Source organism: Aspergillus fijiensis (assembly GCF_003184825.1).
Source record: "Aspergillus fijiensis CBS 313.89 unplaced genomic scaffold BO72scaffold_32, whole genome shotgun sequence".
NCBI lineage: Eukaryota > Fungi > Ascomycota > Eurotiomycetes > Eurotiales > Aspergillaceae > Aspergillus > Aspergillus fijiensis.
This window is the reverse complement of record NW_024469008.1, coordinates 57552-79546: the sequence shown is the minus strand read 5'-3', so window position 1 is coordinate 79546 and position 21995 is coordinate 57552. Positions and strand designations below refer to the sequence as shown.

Here is a 21995-nt window from a genome sequence, read left to right as displayed (position 1 = left end):
GGCCATAATCAAGTCGGCTTTAGGTACCTGTACCGCACCGTGCACCCATTATTGTACTTTGTACCATGTTGTATCTATCTATGGTACCTCAGCTGACTTTTATGTTAGTTTGCCCTGAGCAAAGGACTTAGGTCTCAAGTCAAGATTGGTTCGTTAGTTAGTTATTTAATTAGTTAACTAGTTAACAAAGTCAAGTTGATTAAGCTAAGGAGCTTAGCAAAGAAGGAGCCTAAGGAGGAAAGCCCTTCTCACTCCCTGCCAATGGAACCCTTATGGAGTTCAACCCTTTCTGCGCCAACGCTGGCGTTCAAGGGCACCCATGATTATTAGTGCCATTACCATTACCACTGTACGGAGTAGTTAGTAGTTACTAGGTAGTTACTCATACCGAATTATGAGTAGATTACTAGATAAATACATTACACATTGCTGCCCACCCCTCTCCCCCGCTGCGCGCGCGGTCTAAAACTCACTTAGAGCTCATTAAACATCCCGACTGATCTACAGTCGAACCCAAGTTCTTCTCCGTCCACACTATAATTTCCCGTCCCTCCGCCCCTTATCTGCACATTCATGCTTCTCTTTCCCTACATCGACTATTAGATGGCAACGTACCGATCGATTCATGTTTACTTCATACAACAGTAGTCATCTGGTCTGTCTCAATTTATGCCAATTACCAATGCCACATGGTAACAATTAAGCTCCTGGCAACGTTCAATACCGCCGAGTCGCGGAGCGCGCAAAGGTGTTCTTGAGCACCGCTCGGTAATCCACGGCCGCACTCTGCTGACGGTCCATGTAAGTCCGCATAGTTGCATTTATATCCTGCCTCTTCTGAGCGATGTTATGGCCCTCGAAGATATCTCGAGATTATCTAGGTGTAATCTTGGATCAGATATATTCATATGGTCCCCGAGCACAGTGTCTCATGTCCAGTCTCAGCCCCATGTTATACAATTTCAGACACTATCATCCTCCTATGTCTCCAGTTTTTCTAATCAAGCCTTGTTCCCCAGGCACTGCTTCCGAACCACCTTGAGTGTGAGTACCAGGGGTCTTTTCAACGTGCATGGACGATACAAGTAATACTTGTTGCAAATCGCCGTCGCTCAAGCCGTGCTTGAAGATTAGAATCGATCGACTAGGGGTCTTGCTTGATTGATGTCGATCGTTGATCGGCCTTCCAAAACGTCCTCATGTCTGAATTACCTCAACCACCCCAACCCACCGCCAGCTCTCCGGCTCCTCAACTTTCTGCTCCGAGGTCACGAAAGAGCCTAGCAACTTTACCGCATACTCCAAGGACTCTTTCCTCATCCCAAGCTTCCTCGAGGATGCGCGCTCCCTCCAGTCCTAGGTCAAGTTCTAGCAGATCCGTGCTTCATAGTCCAACAACATATGTCGGTCCATCGAAGCCCCTTATCAACACCCGGGTTCCTAGTAGTCCCGACACATCATTGCGAAGATCGGTCAGTATCGCGGCCTTCCCTCAGCCACCTAAAGCTGGAAGTCGCCCTTCGACTGCGTCCTCGATCTCAGGAGTACAAGGCCTACGACCTTCCGGAAGTCTCAAAGAACGGAAAAGCTCCAGACTCAGCACTAGCACGATCAGTAGCTACCGAACCTCTAAGACAACATCCCTCATCCACGGAAACGGGGACCTGAAATCGGCTCTGAGTTGTGAGATACGGGACATGGATGCTTCCCCTCCCCAAAGCAGAAGCTCTTCTGCACAAGGATCTTATTCGACAAGCGCAACCACATATGAGGATGGTGATGATGCAGCCGGCATTTCCAAGTCCATTGTTAGGTCAAAGGAGAACAAGGATACGACAAAGGGAAATGTGATCGTGAGCGTCCGAGTACGGCCTGATGGCGGGGGGATGGAAGCAACAAAGACACCTGAATGGACGGTAGATGGGAGGCGAGCAATCATCTCCTTCAATGGGAAAGAAGGTGGCGACTATCTATATGGTATCCATATCTTGCAAACCCCGGACTCGGAGTGATGGTGTGCTGATCCCTATCCAGATAATGTTTTCTCAGCCAATGAAAACAATGCAAAGGTGTACGACGCTGCTGCAAAGCGTCTCGTGAGGAGAGTAATGGAAGGCTTTCACGGTACAGTATTTGCCTATGGCATGACCGGAACGGGCAAGACCTTTTCTATGCAAGGAACCGCAACCTCCCCAGGAGTGATTCCACTGGCGATTACAGACATATTCTCCTTCATCAGAGAAACGCCGCACCGGGAGTTTTTGTTGCGGGTGAGCTACCTTGAAATCTACAATGAGAGGATAAATGATTTGCTTTCAGCGTCAGTGTCCGGTGCGCCGTCCACTGCCCAACAAGAAGAAATCAAGTTGCGTGAGGATAGCAAGAGAGGTGTATATGCGACTCCATTAAAAGAAGAAATTGTCCAGAGCCCGACACAACTTCTTCGCGTCATCGCAAGGGGAGACCATGCGAGAAGGACTGGCAGCACCCAATTTAATGCTCGGAGTTCACGAAGCCATGCGGTTGTCCAGATCGTTGTTGAGAGTCGGGAACGAGCACCTGCAGGTTTATCCCAGGATAGGCGGTCAGGTCTGCTGCCTGGGGGGGTTAGGGTGTCCACACTCAGCCTTATCGATCTTGCTGGATCAGAGCGTGCTGCTGATGACAAAGAACGACGAACAGAAGGTGCCCACATTAACAAGAGCTTACTGACTTTGGGCACGATTATCTCCAAACTTTCGGAATCAAAGGAAAAAGCCAGTGGTGCAACTGACAAGGAAGGCAAGCATCTGCCTTATCGCGATAGCAAGCTCACGAGACTGCTGCAGCCGGCTTTGTCAGGAAACTCCTTGGTCAGCATTCTCTGCACGATTCAGCTAGGCAGTCCTACCAAAACGCATGCTGGTGAAACCCTCAATACCTTGAAATTTGCAGCTCGAGCCAAGAATAGCATTGTCAGTCATGCTAAGAGAGCAGAGGAGGCAATGGGAAGTGGTGGCACTGACACAGGGAGTCGGGTTCTTCTAGAACGCTATCGTTTGGAAATCCAGGCTCTCCGTAATCAGCTCGAGTGCCAGACAAAAGCTCAGGTTGAGAAAGAACTCAAACTTGAAGAACAGCAGCTAGAAAAGGAAGCGCATGCTCGTCACGAAGAACAAATGTTAGAGATGCAGCTGGCTCGGACAGCGTTAAAGGAGCGTATAGAGCATCTGAATCGCCTTATATTATGTTCTAAGTCAACTGGGGTGAACAACCACGGGGGATTTCCATCCCTTGGTAGGCTTTCCAGACAATCCGCTTTCGATGCTGGGACGAGGTCTCTGCGGTCTTCAGTTAGTCAGTCTACATTGAGCGCCTATGGACAACCGTCAAATCGCCCGATGTCTCTCATTTCGGTCAATAGTTATGATCCCGCAGCCAGTGCACAACTCGCGTGCTCTTTGCCTCATGAAGATGATGAAGAGAATATCGGCGAATTCGCAGATGGGAAGGCAAGTACCCGGCAACAGATTGCGGCCCTTCAAGCTGACCTCAATGACAAAAATCGATACATATCCACGTTGGAGAGGCGGTTGTTGCAAGCACGCCGCTCGAGTCATTCCCGTATATCAATAGGCATGAAGTCTAGCAGTCCAAATGCTGATTTACCTGATGCAATGGCTTTGCTGCGGGAAAAAGACATGGAAATAAATGAACTTCGTCAACAATTGGACGATAAAGATCGAATGCTCACAGCGCTCCGTTCTGCTGCTCGACATCGGGATCTTGCGCACATTGCCATCGATGCCTGTGGGCCTGAAATAAAAGAAACTCTGCCTCACCGCCACAGTCTCGTGGACAGTGACTATGCCTTGGCCTACACTCCACATAACAACTTCTCCCCGCGGTTCGAAGGCGACCCCGACGGGAAGCGGAAAAGTATGGACGAGATGTCTCGAATCCTTGATGAGATGATTCAAGATCGTGTTGAAAGCGGTCAGTTGATCAAAGGCTCGCGTGGTAGTGTTCGTGTCGTTACCAGCAGTCGTCGAGCATCGGAGTCGGTACCCGGAATAGCGAGTTTGACTACGAGCAAGGCCGATTAACTACGCCCTAGCCAGAGCACTCCAGCTTAACATTTCGCACTATCATTTTCGAATACCGGAGAACTCTGCTCGCCAGGGTGAGCACCTAGACGCTTCTCGAACAATTTATCAATGACAGAGAGTGCACTGGCCTTGAAGGCCCTTCGGGGATCAGTGCTGTTCTAAAAGCAGAATTGGTCCAACAGCTCCTCGATCGGATCACCTCGTACAACCGAATTTTTGATTTCATCGAATCTCAATTGGTTTTTGACGCGCAGTGAAAGGCCCCGCCATTTGACAAGACGAGTCGCCGCTTATAGATCGAAGAGATCAACGCGTCGCCTTAAGCTTACAGACCCCGCCCCCAGGAATTAATCCTAATTTATGCTCTTGTTGTTCCAAAAACACTATTCAGTGCCATGCACCAGGCTTTTGGACTTTAGCGGTCGATTTTCCCTTTCCAGGCTACCCCATGTCAATACGATCATAGGAGCTTTGCCTACATGTCGTCAAGGTCGGGTGCTTCTTCTCTCATTCATGACGCACATGCTTTATGCCCAGTCGCTTCATTACTCTTCTGTTCTCCATCACTTCCAGATACCCATTCTTGTCCCCTTTTCGAAGCGATTCTGGCTTTTGGTACATGCTATATTCCATTTATATCATCATCATCACCACCACCATCATCAATTCATTCGAACATAAAGATGTCCAGAGAAGATATAAAACTTCATGATTTAACTAAGGCATCTAGAAGCTATCGACCATTAAGTGAGCCAGTTGGCTAAATGTAGAGGCTATACAAGCGATAGCCCAAATCTGCAGGTGTTTACTTGGGATTTGAACCCAAGTAGTCTTGTCACTGAGATTCTGGGTTGGTGTGTCCATCATGAAAAAAACCAGTACATTGGGCTTGGCTGAAATATCCTGAATATTTCATTATATATTCACTCTGCTATTACCACACTGCCAGAACTATCATCTTAAGACCTTATGCAACAATCTCAATGTCGGATGCTCTATCTTTAGCATAGAAATCTTTCCACTGCTCCCACAGCCTTTCTAATTCCTGCACATACATCGTGTGAAGTAGATTGACGTATTTATCGTCTACCTTCTCCCTGTCCTTTTGCTGTGTTACCCTGATAGGGCGACCAACCACAATATTTAATGGCCGTCGATACGGCATCAACCCAACATCATAGTTGAAGATACCACGTGCATGAAATAGGGGAATTGTGAAGCCCATCGCACGTTTAACAAGCATCTGAAACTTATGTATGATAGGGTGGTCTTCAGAGCGCACTTGCTCATAAAGGTCATTCTCACCAAATGCTAGTATTGGCACAAGATCAGCTCCTGTACGTATGGCCAACTTGATGAATCCTTTTCTGCGCTTGAGCACAAGGCGCAAAGTGTGGGGAAGAGCATCCAGTGATTCACGGGCACCACCAATGACAATTGTGATGGCACGACCCATTCCTTCACCATCAGTTCCTCCTTTAGTAAGGATATTTTCACATGATTCGCGGGAGACGCTGGCTATGCCCATAGCAAGTGCGTACTCCCTGTAGAACGGAATTCGGAAGTTCGAGTCAAGTGTCAGTAAGGTGTTTGTGATTCCAGGAAAGAGCTTGGAGAACCCAAGAGCCTCGGTAGCAAACGCTGCGAAGGCGCCGTGTGATATGATTCCATGTGGATGATATCCGAAGATATATTTCCTCGTTGGTGGAAGAGGTTCGGATCTATGTAAGCGGGCTGGAAAGTAAGACGCATACAATCTCCAGACACGGAGGGAGCGCAGAAAATTGCAGCGACCGCCCAGGCTCCCTGATGTTGCAGCTGTCGAAAAGAGAGAGATGTAGATCAGATAGGGTATCAGGACTGGCCATGAGAGCGGGATGGCACATGAGAAAAAAAACATCGTCAAAAAGATAGCAATTGTTAAGGTATGGCAGAGAACCACAAACGTCTGTAAGCGTCTTTCAAGGCCGATATTCAATGGTGCCCAACGGATTCTGGTTCTCCAGTCAGTAGGATTTCTTTTAATACAAATGACGAGAACAAATACCCCCAAGAAGTTTTACTGAAAACATTTACATACCTCCTTTCATGTCCAGCCCTTTTGATGCTTCGGGCATGGTCAGAACCACTATCATCACTGGAAAAGTCATCACGAGTGATAGTTATCGGCGACCGCTGCAGAGATGATGGCCGTTGCTGTGCTAGGCTGTCATTCCCAGTCCCAACAGGGGCACAACTCCCAGAATTAGACATCGGTGGCTAAACAGCACGAATTGAGCTTGGTGCTTGTAATTTTGCGAGAGGAATAAGCTGACATATAAGCTCGGTTCGGGGATCGAACTTTGACAATACAAATCTGGAATGAATGTGTTATGAAGCATGGACAGACAGTAAGATCATAACGGCCGGTGACGGTTGGGTCAACCCACACTGGTAATGATGTAAGTGTCCACCCACTCTGTGGACTGGGCCGAGGTATGCGCGGAGTACGGTACGTACTGTACCACATTTACGCAACACTGTCGTTTTCAGCACCTTTGATTGCGTGATCTTAGGCACATGTGAATATCACTACAATCAATGGAAAAAACACACAGGAAGCGCTGAAAGAAAATTCTAGCCAATCCGAAGCTACATCAACGGAAATACATATACTGCCAATCAAAAATCTCCTCTAAAGCTACACTCAGTAGCATCATGATGATAGGAACAGACAACCATTATGAAAATGTGTTGTAGCGGAACTCGATCGAAGACCAGATCTTGCAGCATCACGCCGAGCGCATGATCATGTTGTTAACAGGCGCGTAGAGATATAATCAGATTGGGTATTTGAGTAGTAGGAGAAATTCTAGACGAGCCTCTACACTACATGAGTCAAGAGGAGACAGGGTCATTCAGATTATGACTTGACCATAAATATCTGAGATTAAACCAGTAAGCATAAGTGACCATGTGATGAGGCAACAATCTTACCTCATTCAGAGATTTCTCATCGAGAAGAGCTCTCTTCTTCTGTGCAATGTGACGGCTTCTGAAAACATGCCTGCCCATCGGACGGCGCTCCCTTGATGGCAGAGACTTTAGTGTCGATGCAGGCATTTCTGTAGGTGAGTCACGATTGGACTCGTCTTTTCGATCCAACGTCTCTGTCTTTGTGTGTTCGAAACCGCTATCTTCTTGTCTTTCTTTGTTCTTCCGTTTCTTGGACTTTTTCTTACAGGAGGCCTGGTTGTCTGAGAGTTGTCTTCCACAACTGCCATTATCCTGACCTTGAGTACTGATAGGAGATGCCTTGAGGTCCACAAAATTGGGACTTTCAGGTCCTTTCCGGCCATCAGTAGCACTCTTGTTAGTCCTGCGCTTCTCAGTGTCTGGCTGGATTTGAGCTGGCTCTTCAAATTCACGGGCATCGGCCTTTTCCTGAACCAGATATCCACCACTAATGAAGTTAACTGACTGCCATCTGCTGGCCGCATATCGAGCCAACTTTGCATTCTCACGCCTCTTCTCCTCGATCCCCAGTTCTGCATCTGACTTGCCATTTAAGCGTCCCAGCAAGCCTCTAAACGCATCAAGACCAGTGGATTCATCTAGTACGTCCCGCCTCGGTCGCGCACCAAGGCCAAGTGTATCATCTTTGATAGTAACGCGGATATGAGACGCGCTTGCTGTGGTGAATAACTCAGCATGTGCAGCATTTCGTGCACCCAGAAAGCTACCCGGGGTCCATCCCTGAGAACTGAGAATCTTGTGCCCGAAGCCAGTTGTTGAGCGCGACCAATTTGTATTGTTAGGATCGTGTGAGATCTTGGATTTCCTAGGCAATGGACATTAGACCAAGTAAGACGAAGAAAGTAGACCCTACCTACTTTCGGGGTGCAGCAAGACCCATTTGCTAGATCAAGATGGTTGCTCGGCCCGGGGAAGGGGGGGGGGGGGGGGATCCTTTTTCTTTGCTTGAAGTATTTGTTCACTGTTGATTGTTGAGAGAAGTACTAACTAAACCACAAGAAAAAGAAAGAAAGAAGAGAGGGAATTAACTTTTTGGAGGGAAAATGTGCTCGGGTGTTTGCAGGGATAAATGGAGAGATTGAAAAGTAATACTCCGCACACGATAGGAAAAAAATCTAAATCTCAGGGAGATTAGATGTAAGACTTGGAAAGAGTGTTGACCGCCTGCAGAATTAGGCAGCTTCCCCCCCCCACCATATCCCATGGTACAAATACTGCTGGTCACTAGGCTCAGAGGCTCCAGCTGGCGCCTGCCTGATAAGGGCAAAGCGCGACACGATAATTGGAAGTGTTCCTCAGATTCCCGATCGGGGAGGCGGTAGCGAAAGCACAAGGGTGCGATAAGCTGTGCTCAGGGGGTTGTTGGATTCAACTCTTTTCCGTGCTTAGAGGCCTCCCGGAATATACTTAGCACAACGTGGCCTCTTCTGTATACTAGATTGTGATTCATCTGCTTGCCTCCTTCAATTTGCTCTGAATGCCCTCTTTTCTCTTATTATAAACATAACAAGCCCTCTGTCCATCTGAAACATTCTTTAGTGACCCAGACATTAAGGCCAAAGTTAGCCCAAATCAACCGTATTCAGTGGCACCATGGTATGCTATAGATCTATGCAGTGTGGTGTCAAATTGGCATACATATGGTCTTGGATACTGATCTCAAATTGCAGGCTCAAACACCACAGCAGAGAAAGGCCAATGAGAGGTATGCAAAGCATGAAGCCGCAAAGCGTGGCAAAGGAGGGGTGATGGCGAAGCCAAAGCAGAACTCACGGTCTCCAGTATCTACCGGCTGGATTGGTATGTTCCCATTAGCCGCCATGCCAATGATCAACTGGTAGGGCTAAAAAAAGTTGACAGTCATCCTTGCGTTCGTTGTTTGTGGTGGAATATTTCTTGAATTACTAGGGATTGTGCCTCGGTTATGGTCCGCTCTTGTCACGAACTTTAGTCAGTTGCTGCAGTAGGTATAGACACAGCTTGCTACGTTGCAATATCGCATGTTATTATTATCCACGACAAATCGATGGCCACTGTCGAAGCGATTATCTTAGGCGCCTCCGACCCTCAACTTCTTGCTTAATGCTTCGAATGCATTTATGTTACCATTATCCTGCTGCACTGTCTAGCAAGTCAGATTCAATCATGTATGACCCAGGCCATACACCATACAGCCAAGTGAGGTAGTACCTACTAAGACATCTAGCTGCTGGGGTCCGAATCAGTTCTTGGGCCGCTTCTTCTTCTTCTTATGCTGTTGTCGGTCATTGCTGCCCTTCATTAAACCTGTTTCATCATCAGGCCATCCAGTTCCCTGCATATCATTGACCACAGATTTCGTCTTCTTCTTCTTTTTCTTGACCAATGTTCCCTCCGAAGGAATACCCATTGGCTGCACTCGCTCTGTGGCTCTTTGTAATCTGAGACGAAATTGTTCCACTTCTCGCATTGCCAAAACCATTTCCGCCTCATCTTCGACCCTCCGCACGATTGATTGATTATCTGAGAATGGCCTGTTCTCGCTGAGTTGGGGGTGTTCCAGTCCACTGGAATCGATCTGAAGTAAAGACCGTTTCCATTTGCTAGCTTCACCCGTCCTATTGGCTGCCCCGGCCTCGTCGTCACCTAGCATCTCATCGGGCAGTACATTATATCGCTTGGGACGTGATCCTATCTTTTTCCGGTCGTCAGACTGAGCCATAGACGGCGGCCGATGTCCCCTTCCGGCGTGCAACTGGAGATCGATTATTGGAATCGCATCAACATCCAATTCGCTTTCATTAGAGGCGGTGAAAGAAGGATGGTGTGGGCTCAAGATGTCGTAATATCCATCATCCGTCCCAATATAAAAAGGATCATCCCTACTTCGTTCCTTGCCATCCAGCCTTCTAGCGTAGGTGGACGATTCTTCCACCATGATACTCACTGGTTTCTGGTACTGTGTCCCATGAGCTGCGTCAACCGCGACGGAGTCACCAAGTTGCTTGTCAGATGACATGCCGTCCCTACAATAGTAGAACTTGTGGCTGGGCACTTCATGATCTGCTCCGCATGAAGTTCCAAGATCGCTATCGAAGAGATCGCAAAGGCTATCATTGAATGTTTGGTGTAAATGAAGCAGCTCTGGTGTCGTGACTTTCTTCTGAGCGTTCACAGAGACGGGATTCAATTCGAGTCCTTTGAATAGGTTTGGAATGACCGTAGACAAGAGATACGGTACTTCATTCCAGTTGTGCGAGTCGGAATGTACAGCATCTGCTGCCAAGCGCATGACTTCGAGGAATTCGATAGCTCGTTCTTGTACTTCCAGGTCAGGATGCAAACTGAGAGAGTTGAGGAACTCAATGACCCGCGCTAACATTAGAGACATTTCGCTCCTCTTTGTTCGATCCCATGTTCCCTCATCAGGCAGAAATGTATTGAGCAACTTGGGAATGGCTTGCACATAGAGGGATAACATCCTCCCTGGCAAGGAGAAATTGGACATGTCAATCAAGGAAAAAAGGGTTTGACCAGGAGAAAGCAAGTGCTCGGCATATTCGCCAACCATCCACGCGAGCGGCCCGAGGATGCCGTTGCTTGCGCCTGGGGCCTTGAGGGAAAGGGATTTACGATTTGCAAGAGAAAGCAAAGAGGCTGCAGCCCTAGTTGCTTCCGCGCGGGCGTCCTTGACCCGAACGGCCACATTGCGTAGCTCAGAACCAATTCGACCAGTGATATGTGACTGGTGATCCGCATCGTTACCCGTACGAATATCATGAGGAAGCCCAACATCTTCAACGTCTGGGGGAAGAAGTTGCACTAACCGCACCAAGGCGCCGACATACCAGTCAAAATCAGACAAATTCGCATAATTTCCGTAGGAGCATATGTCGACTATCCGATGTAGCACCTCAAGTTGGTAATCAAGCGGTAAAGGTATTGTTGTTTTGCGGTTAGCTGAATCACGTCTCATCTCGCGGCCGTCTCCTTCAGAAAGTTCATCATCAATCCCGAGGCGGTCATTCCCGGTAAACTCACGTGAGTTGACCAGCTGCAAGATCAACCGCTCTACTATCGCCTGAAGGTTGTCGCTAGTGACCATCCTGGTTGCAAGATCAAGAGCTTGAAGTCGAATCGAGATGTCCGCATCGTCCAAGCAATACATAATCACATCCTGGTGCATTGAAACCAGCGCGGGATATGCCGATACAATTCTGTTGAAGGCTAGGAGTGCCACATATTTGACTAAACATCCGCCATGTCAGCTTCTATCTCACATCTTATGGCACAGAGGCACCTACGATTCGGATCCGAATCCGAGACGACCATGCCCCGAAGTTTTTCCACACATAAATCGGCGATTTCGTCTTTCTCTTGAGCACCTTGATCGCTATCGAGTATGCCGCCTTGTATCAGGCCATTGATACATTCGTAGAGTAAAGACATGGCGGTTGTTGTTTGGATTATGTTCACCAAAGGCCGAAGCAGCTTCCGGACTAATCGTGGCTCCAGAGGAGTAAGTGTGGCAAACTAGGACTGTCAGAATACTAATGAGTAATGATACCGAAGGGTCTTTCATCTTGATGACCCAGACAACGTACAAGCTTTATTATCTTGATAGCCATCCAATTATTGCCACCGTCGACAAGCAATTCGAATAACCTTGGCGCAAGAGGTAGAAAGTCACGAGGTCGTCGCCATCCAAGTTCACATACCACGTTTAGAACAGCTGTAGTGACGCTAGAGTCCTCTGCATCGTCCATGAGGCGTTCCTTGATTTTGGGCCAAGCTAGTTTCAAAGCATCAGGGTATACAAGAGCCAGCCTATAGAGGCACACAATAGCTTTTTTCCGGACCACAGCATGAGTGTGAGATATCCGAGACAGAACATCTGGTAGCAATGACATGGCAAGGGAGGTAGTGATGATGCTGGGCAATGTGATTAGCGGAAGGGACATATTCGGAATGCTTGATGATACTAAATCCTAAGCAAGAGTTAGATGTATATAAGGACTATGGTACTCAACAGCGCACATACTTTCTTTAAGAGATTCGTTGCCAGCATTAGTACTTCTGTGTCCGGTCTGAAACTCTGCACGGCACCGAGATATCCAGCTCTTTTTTGTAAATATTTTGCAGATGACATTACTTCGAGCACATGAAAAGATGCCCAGGACATGTCATAGCCGAACATCTCCAAGTATATCAGTTTCAAGAGAGCCGTTGCCTTCTTATCTAGGATATGTTAAAAGCATGGTCGCGCAAATATATATGCTGTGCGTACCCATATCCTGCAATTTGATCTCGGCCTTGCATTCTCGAAGAGACTCCTGTATATATCCATCCTCGTCTCCTTTGTGGCTCCTGAGGCCCTTTATCAGATCGTATAGCGACTTTTCGAACCTTGATGCGCTGAGTGTTAGTTGTTTATGTTCTCAACCTGGGGCAGGGTACCGACATTATGCTTCGACGGTGTACAGCATTTGGTGGAAATAAGCGCAACCAAGTTGATACTCTTCTGCGGTATCATGAGCTGTGATTTCAAGCGAAATTCTCTGGTTGAGAACAGCCTAGTATATGTTGCACGTTGACGCATAATCCTTACCGTTCATGAGCGATTACGTCGAGCTGCTCCGTCAAAGTCACGGGAACAGAACTCTACTATCCCCGGTGCGGAGTAGCTCCGCATAATAACGTCTATCCTTGCTCTTCCTTTTTACCTTCTATTTACATTATTCTCGAATTTCTGATTGTCTCCTGCTCACACCAATACAATTTTGATATCATCTAGTCTTCTTCATTGATTTCACACAGCGACAGACCCATCATGGCGCATGATACCCCTGAATTGCAGTATGAACATAGTTCGAATCTGATCACTATCTCTCGCCTTTCACAACAAGCCCCTCGAATACTTGAACAGCACTCTCTAAGTGGTGATGGTTTTCTAGTTGCACCATTTCTGAAACCCCAGTATCATGAGTCATATGACTTGTTGGAGCAACTTGCCTTTGCATGCTTACAATCAGGGGATGATAGATCTGCTCTCCTGTGCATTGATAGACTAGCGAGCCGATTCGGTTCTTCAAATGAAAAGGTGACAGCATTACGAGGCTTGCACGAAGAAGCTACTGCAGAAGATCGCGCAGCTTTGGAGGAGTGTCTGCACAAATACAACGCTATACTGTCGAGTGACCCAGTTAACCTAGTCTGTGCCTTCCTATATGTTCATGGCACAATCCGAAGCTGATATACCTAGTAGCCGATTTTAAAACGCCGAGTTGCCCTTCTGCGGTCGCTGTCTAGAGAAGTGGAGGCCATTACGGGCTTGATAAGACTTCTGGATGCTGTTCCAACAGATTCGGAGGCGTGGTGTGAACTCGCAGATTTGTATCAATCTCAAGGGTTGAGTTCACAGGCAGTTTTCAGCCTCGAGGAGGCACTGTTGATTGTCCCGAACGCTTGGAATGTATGATTTTTACTGTCGATAGTGTACACTCACAGAAAGCTGACTCTCGTGTCGCAGGTACATTGCCGGCTAGGAGAGGTCTTGTATTCCTGCGCCAGTTCGACTGACGTAGGAAAAGCTTGTCATCTTTTACGCCGATGCATTCGGTATTTCTGTCGAAGTATCGAACTCTGTGCCGAATACTTGAGAGGCCTTTATGGTCTGTTTGTCGTAAGTACCCCTCAATCTCTTTCTTCCCAGAATTTATCTTGGTTTTGACACATACCTTGACAGGCAACATCACTCCTGCTTGAGAAAAAGACGGACTACGAAGAAGAATCATCAGCCTCCGCGAATTCCATGTCAACCGATACGCTGAAAAGCCTCAACACATTTGCAAGGATGCGTCTCGAGGAAATCGTGGCTCGACGTTCGTCAGATCATCACTTATGGGGGTACGGTCAAGCTGAGCTTATAGCCGTGAAGGAGCTTCTCGATCGCTACAATCGCGCTAGCGATTGAATGCAACCTAGCATATGGACTTAAATATGCTTTAGTGAACACCAGGGCCAAACTGATCTCTAAAGGAACTAGTGTCTCGCTCACTAGATTAATAGCGAACGTAGATGAGTCACTTGAGTCCAGGCGCCTGTAAGACATGACGTCTCTGACTGGCCAATGAGAACAACGTCTCCCCAGGCCCTCCCTACCTGCATAAGGTAGGTAGGTAGGTAAGTAGATACTTGTCGCTGCGGCGCCCCACCACCTGCGGTAGAGGATCGCCTCTATCTTACAAATAATTCTATCTTACAAATGAATTTGATAACTTTATAAGTTTAAGAATATTTAATACCCTAAAGATAATAATATAAACTATTAAATATATTAAATTCAATATCTATATAGAATAATTAATTATCTAAAAGATTTTTAAATAGAAAATTAAAATAAAAAATAATCAGGTTATATGTTTTTTTCTCTATAATCCCAGCGGGTGTGGCTATCACTAATCCATTCACCGGTGGCGACTATCGCGTCTGTCTGGAGTATTACCTGTAGTATTAGTATCTACGGTTTATTATATCATTATCTATAACTATTTTGGTTTTTTTATATTTTCTTCTAATATAACTATCTTCTACTTTATAAATTGTTTATAATAATTAGTAGCATATTCTTTATTATATATATTTTTTGTGATCTTTAATTCTTTAGTATATCCGAGAATTCTTATTTCTTATTTTAATATTATATTTATATATCTTCTACTTTGTGTATATAAATAGTTTTAACGTGCTGATTCCTGGGCGTCTAGTAAGCTGTTGGTCTTTTTTTATTAAAAATATATTTATTTTTATCTTTGTTAGTATTATATGTTTGTTTTTCAGAAATATTATTAACAGTTGGTTTATTAATATATAAAAAAATCAGTTCTAGTATTTTTTATCTAGTTTTACTGTGACTGCTGTCTTTAGTATTCGGCATATCGAGACCTCCGTGTCTTTCTATATTACCGTCTGCGGTATTAGTATCTATAGTTTACTATAGATAATATATTTAGTTTTCTAGTCTTCTAGACTCTTTATTAAATAAATAAGTTTTATATATTTATTTTTTATTATAAACAGTTTCTTTATAGTTCGTAGTATATTTTATAGTATATATATTTAACTGCTTTATTCTATAATATATCTAGAAAATTATTTTTTTTAATATTATATTTTATATATTATTATTTTGTGATATATAAAGTAGATTAAGATATATTATTCTTAGGTTTTATTTAAGAAACTGATTATTTATTTTTTTTATATTAGAAGCTTGTCTGCTTAAATATTTAACAGTTTATACTAGTATCTTTTATAATATTATTAAATCTATAAGATTCTTAATTAAAAAATATATAATTCTAATTATTCAATATTTTTGTATAATTTATATTCTACTATTATTAATAAAAAAATTGATTATACTAATATTTTATATAATATATATATTAATTCAGACTGCTCCACTATTATTAATAATAAAAATTTTATTAAATTAATTATGATTAATATCTAATTATTATATAAAATATTAAATATTAAAAATCTCGGCTTTAACTACTGAATAGAAAAATATATAATATTTTAAATAATTTTTTCTATTTAAGTTTTTAATTAGAATAATTTCTATTTATTTATATTACTATCCGAATCTAAAGAATATTTAATATATAATCTAATCTATTTATTAAAAATAATATTATAAATTATAAAAATATTATTTTTAATATAATATATAATATAAATATAATATACTTATATTAAAATTGTATATTTATTATTTAATATAAGACTATAAACTATATTAAAATTTATATAATATTTTAAGAATATATTACTATATTACTATACTTAAAAATCTATATTTTTATTAAGATTAAAATATCTAAAACTTTTTTTAAATAAGACTGTATTTTATATCTTATAACTATTATATTTACCGGTAAGACTATATTATATATATTTAATAAATTATAAATTCTTTTTTATTAAAATATTTAATAAAATATTCAAATTAGTTATTCTAGCTTATTATATTTACTTAAATATTCTATCTAATAATAAATTTATTATTATATATAATATTAGCTATAATTATACTAAATATATATATATCTATTAAAGTATTGAAACATTAAGCTGTAATATAATTATTAATTTAGTTAATTATAAATATTAATATTATATTTTTCAAAATCTTTTAATAAATATATATATTATACCTGTTAAAACCAATAAAAATAAAAATATTAAAATATTAAAAAATATTTATATTAAGTTAAGATTGTTTATAAAATACCAGATAATTTATATTCTATTTTTAAATATATTTATTAGTCTAATATCTTTACTACTTTTAATACTAATCATATTATTATTTTATTAAATAAAATAATTATATATAACTACAGTAAGAAAAAATAGTTAAATATTTAACTAAAATTATTAATAATTATAATACTTAGATTCTGTTTAATAAAAGTAATATTAGATTAGTTAATATATCCGAAGAATAATAAATATAAATATTTTTATATAATAATTAAAAAAATTAAATTTTTAAAATCTATATCTACTATATAATAAGTATACCCGGTGGCTACCAACGCTGCTAAAAAAACCACGCCAGCTATACCAAACAGCACACTACTATTGAATTATTAATTAGAAAAAGAAGAAAATTATATCTAATCTTTTTTTAATTAATTTAATATCTTTTAATAGTATTTTCAGTTCTTGTAGTTTTATAGCAGCTTAATATTATTTAAAATATTTTCTAAAAAACTAATATAATCTTAGATTAGAACTAATTATTGCTATAAAAATTTATAAATATATATAATAGCTGTTAATAATACTTTTAAATAATTTAAAAAAAAAATAAAAAAAATAAATAATAATCTATTTAAATTAATTTTTTTTATTAATTAAAAATCTTATTAATTTTATTAATCGGATTATTAAAATATTTTCGGTTAAAATTCTCCGCGAGGACTTTAAAAAATTAAAAATATTTTTTAAATATAAATAAACTAGTAACTATAAATTATTAAAATTATTAATAGTTTTAGTAAATTTATAACTATTTTACTACTAGTAATAGTTTCTAGAATATATTTATATATTAATATTATTTATATATTAATATTATTTATATATTAATATTATTTACTATATAATTATAACTATTATTTTTGGATTATATATAAATAATTAGCTTACTAAGATCTAAATTAATATAATTAATATTATAAATAAGTTGGTAGATTTAAATAGTTTATTAATATAATTAATTTTTACTAAAAATCTTATTATTTATATATAAAAGACTGCAGATACTACAGTTAATTTATTATATTATAATAATAAGATTTTAATAGACTATATTAATAAGAATATTATTAATATAAAGAATAAGATAATTATTTATTATAAGATTCTTATAGATTTTATATTATTTAGTAGCAATATAATTTTTATAATTAATAATCTAAAAAATCTAAAATATTTTATTTATATATAATTATTATAAGTTAAGATACTTAATCTAAATATAATAATTAAAAGATATAAATATTTAATTATAATATATAATATAAATATTAGTTATATTAGCTATAAAAATCCTATAAAATAATAAAAAATTCTAATTAAAAGAATTGAAATTATTAATATTAACTGTCTGATTATAATATTTACTAAAATTATATATATTAATTAGATATAATTTTAAAGAACTATTATTAGAAAAAACAAGTTTTTTATATTAATAATTAAACTTAATAGTTTAAATATAATAAATATCTTTTTCCGCGAAGATTTTATGCTTGATAATAAATACTTTAATATTAATTATTATAATTATAATTAATAGTTTTTATAATACTTTAAATACCAAAAATATAATTATATTAAATAGTACTATTAAAAAAACCGGGTCTATATATACTATATAGATTTATATAAATTTATAAATTATATATTTAAAAATAATAAAATATATACTAGATATATAAACTACAGACTAAAATATTTTATTTTTAACTATATTTATATAAAAAAAAAATTTTTAAAACTATTTAATAATACCAGCTAAACATGCCTGTACTATATACCGAATTTTTTATTAGTAATAGTAATACTACTACTTTAACTATATCAGCTAATATTATATAAGTTAATACTATTTTTAAACTAAGTTTTAAACTGGTTTAATTATAATATATTTATAGTTATTTAATTATAAAAACTAAAACTAAATATAAAAAAATTAATAGCTGAATATTAAATATATATTAATATAAACTATCTTAGATTTTAGTCCGGTATCTATTTTTATAATAAAATATTAAAACTAATTAAATACCAATTAGTAAGCCTATAAAAATAAACTAATTAAATAACTAGAATTATAACTAATTATAAGCTTACTAGCTAGATTAATTATAATTAATATAATAATAAAGAATTTTATTAAGATTCTAATTACTACTACCGAAGCTGTTATATTAATAAAAATAATTATAAACTATATATAGTCTAACTATACTAAAAAAATAAAAAAACTAAAATATTATATATAATAAGTAAAGTAGTAGACTAAGTCTAATTATTATATAAACTATAAAATCTATAACTAAGTTTATAATATATTATATTAATAAACTACTAAATAAAAGTATTAGCTTTACTATAAGAAAATAAAAAATAGAAAATATATTATTAAAAGATTCTAAAAACTTATTTATTAAATCTATATATAAAGAGATTTATAGTTAATATTTATATTTATATTATAAATACGAATTAGTAAGCTAATTAAAAAACTAAAAATTAAAGCTAAATTATTTTAATAGATTTGAATAGATTTTATTTTCTTATAGTAAAGCTAATACTTTTATTTAGTAGTTTATTAATATAATATATTTTAAACTATATAATATATTTTAGATAATTTTTAAAAAAAATCTGCTAAACTATTTAATAAGTTATATTTAAAAAGACTTTTAGTTCTAACAGATTATTTAATTTGGTTTTTTGGTAAGCTTTTTTTATTAAAAAATATTTAAATAAGATTTTTAATGTATATTTTAATATAAATTATTACTTTCAGTATTTCTGTTATTTAATTATTATTATTATTTGTAAATCTAATAAAAATAATTATATTATTTTTAAAAATTACTACTTAATTATATTACTTAATACTGTAAATAAGATTTTAGAAGCTATTATTATTTTTTAAATAAATTATATAATAAAAGTTTTAGACTTATTTTTAAAATATTATATAAATAAAAACTAAAAATAATTTTATAATAATATTCTATATATTACTTTAAAATAAATTTATATTATATAGTAAAGTAGTTATTTAATAATTAGTCTATTTATTATAAATATCTAGAATATTTATAATAATATTATTTATTAATATTTTATTTATAATCTATAGAAATATTATATATTAGTTAAGATTATTAACTAGATTATTTTTTTTACTAATCGGCTAACTGCTATTATTATATAAAAAAAAGTTATAAAAAAATATAGTTATTAATATTATTTAAAATTTACTACTTTTATTTTTTTTATTTATTTTATAATATTAATCTGTTTAAACTATCCGTTGTAAATAGCTGTATTTTAATTATTAGTTATATAAATAATATTTATATACTAATAAATAATATTTATATACTAGTAAATAATATTTATATACTAATAAATAATATTTATATACTAGTAAATAATATTTATATACTAATATAAAAAGATATTATTTTTAAAAACTATATTTATTTATAATATTTTTATTACTATATTAAGATCTGGTAATATTAATATATTTTAATAATCTTATTTTTAAAGTATAAATTAATCAATATAATAAGAGATCTTTTTATATAAAAATATTTTTTAATATATAGCTAAATAAGCTTTTAATTATTATAAATATAATAGTTAAACTAATATAAAGCTTCTGCTATTTTAAGATTTTTTTAAACCCGGAGCTGGCAGGAATTATTTATTTTTTATAATTAAAAGTTAAAGTTATTTAGTTTATAATATTTTTTTATAGACTTTATATAAAGTATATTTACTACTAATTTTTATTATATATATATTATTATTTTTTTTTAGTTACTATTCGAATACTTTATTTAATTTATTTAAAATATTTAAGATTTTTAAAAAACTGTTATTAATATTATAAAATACTTTAAAAGTATTTAATATAAAGTTTTATATTATATAACTAGGATTTTTTATACTATTATTCGGACTGCTTTTAAGATTTGTTTTAATATATTATTATTATAAATTCTTATAAAATATATTATTAAAAATATTAATTTTCGGATTATAATATTATTTCTTTATTATAGGATTTTATTATTTATTTATTAATTATATTTTAAAAAATACTGTTTTAACAGCTTAGAAACCGATCTAGTTATATTATTATTTAACTAGTTAGAATACTAATTAATAAAAGATCTCAGGTTTAATCTAAAAATATTAATATTTATAGAAATTATTAAACTAATAATAGTTTTTTTATAATAGAAATTTCTGTTTATTAATATTACTAATTTTAGAAATAAGACTAGCTACTAATATATTTTTTTATTATTTATTAGTAGTATTAATACTACTATAATAATTTATAATAAAAATTAAACCAAGCCAGTTAGCTGTAAAAATATATATATATAATATATTTTACTAAATTAGCTAGTATTAAGCTGGTTCTAACTTTTATTAAAAAAATCTAAACAAGTATTTTTTAGATAAGATTAATTATAACTATTCTAAGATCTAAGTTAGTAATTATTTTTATTAATAATAAGGTTATTATTTATATTTATATTAAACTAAGATACTAATTAGACCAAAAAATTATTAAATAAATTATTAATTAGTTAAACTATATATAGAATATTAATTAGCAGATATTTTTTTAAATAATTTTTAGATTATAAAAAGTATATTTAGCAATAAACCTATTAATAAATATACTAAAACTGTTATCTTTTAAATTATGAACTAACTAGTTAATATTCTATTAATTTTTATTATATATTAGTATCTGCAGGAATTAGCTAACTAGCAATAAAAAACTAACTAGACTAATAATCTATATAATTATTATATTTATTATATTCTTATTAATATAGTAAAGAATAAAAAGATTTTTAGCTTATATATTAATTTATACTAAATATAGTTTTTAGTATTAATATAAATACTAACTAGTAAGATTATTTTAAATATTTATTTAGATATTATTAAAGTTATTAAATCGACTGTATACTTCTATAAATAAAAATTTTAATTAGTTAAATATATTCTTATTAAGTATTTAAGATATGAATCTTTATAATCTAGCTTAATTTTTATTTAATCTATATAGTATAATTTATTTATGAGTTTAGGCTTCTAGTTGTTTATAAATTAAAAGAATTATATATTATTTCTGATATATTATTAAAATTATTATTTCTTATTAAAAATAGTACTAACATTTATAATTTTTAATTTATTATATTATATATTAATATTTCATAAAATAAACTAATAGTATTATTAATATATTTTTCTAATAATTTTAAGTAAAGAGGTCGAGAGGTTTATTCTAAAAATAAAAATAGTTAAAAATTATAAACTAAACTTAAGAAAATAATAAAGTATAGACTTTAGTTAATTTACCTTCTTAGAAAGAAAATAGATTATTTTTTAATTTTTAGAATTCTCTGTATATATTTGTATTAATCTTTAAAAATATTTTTAAAAATATCTATAATATTTTAAACTATTTTAATAGAAACTATATAATTAAAAATCTCCGCAGCTTAACTTTTTTTATTATTAGTATTAAATAAAATAGTATGTTATCTATTATAAAAATAA

General features: G+C 35.7%; 6 protein-coding genes across 6 annotated transcripts; 3 read left to right on the top strand and 3 right to left on the bottom strand.

Moving 5' to 3' along the window:
- Positions 1-741: 741 nt before the first annotated feature.
- Positions 742-4267, top strand: BO72DRAFT_151826 (putative kinesin family protein (KipA)). The gene is made up of 3 exons (XM_040939238.1): positions 742-801; positions 1020-1977; positions 2035-4267. The coding sequence occupies exons 2-3, from the start codon at positions 1200-1202 to the stop codon at positions 4083-4085; spliced, it is 2829 nt and encodes a 942-aa protein (XP_040800005.1). The 5' UTR covers positions 742-801; positions 1020-1199; the 3' UTR covers positions 4086-4267.
- Positions 4268-5055: 788 nt separating this feature from the next.
- Positions 5056-6341, bottom strand: BO72DRAFT_469573 (diacylglycerol acyltransferase type 2A; the record flags this gene model as incomplete). The annotated part of the gene is made up of 2 exons (XM_040946968.1): positions 5056-6082; positions 6169-6341. 2 exons carry the CDS (start codon positions 6339-6341, stop codon positions 5056-5058), a joined length of 1200 nt encoding a protein of 399 aa, XP_040800004.1.
- A 624-nt stretch (positions 6342-6965) lies between these two features.
- pxr1 (telomerase inhibitor/ribosome biogenesis protein PXR1) lies at positions 6966-7983 on the bottom strand (the record flags this gene model as incomplete). Its single annotated transcript, XM_040941414.1, has 2 exons — positions 6966-7908; positions 7961-7983. 2 exons carry the CDS (start codon positions 7981-7983, stop codon positions 6966-6968), a joined length of 966 nt encoding a protein of 321 aa, XP_040800003.1.
- Positions 7984-8743: 760 nt separating this feature from the next.
- On the top strand, positions 8744-9070 carry BO72DRAFT_381027 (RAMP4 family protein; the record flags this gene model as incomplete). The annotated part of the gene is made up of 2 exons (XM_040941413.1): positions 8744-8903; positions 8964-9070. 2 exons carry the CDS (start codon positions 8744-8746, stop codon positions 9068-9070), a joined length of 267 nt encoding a protein of 88 aa, XP_040800002.1.
- Positions 9071-9078: 8 nt separating this feature from the next.
- Positions 9079-12702, bottom strand: BO72DRAFT_431751 (putative AP-3 complex subunit delta). Its single transcript, XM_040943142.1, has 7 exons — positions 12544-12702; positions 12370-12488; positions 12124-12320; positions 11687-12070; positions 11387-11615; positions 9298-11330; positions 9079-9224 (listed from the first exon to the last, which is right to left on the bottom strand). Coding segments are annotated over exons 1-6 (2937 nt in total). The 5' UTR covers positions 12546-12702; the 3' UTR covers positions 9079-9224; positions 9298-9324.
- A 95-nt stretch (positions 12703-12797) lies between these two features.
- On the top strand, positions 12798-14183 carry BO72DRAFT_478365 (uncharacterized protein). The gene is made up of 4 exons (XM_040947499.1): positions 12798-13293; positions 13348-13554; positions 13612-13764; positions 13828-14183. The coding sequence occupies exons 1-4, from the start codon at positions 12913-12915 to the stop codon at positions 14053-14055; spliced, it is 969 nt and encodes a 322-aa protein (XP_040800000.1). The 5' UTR covers positions 12798-12912; the 3' UTR covers positions 14056-14183.
- The last annotated feature ends 7812 nt before the right edge of the window (positions 14184-21995 follow it).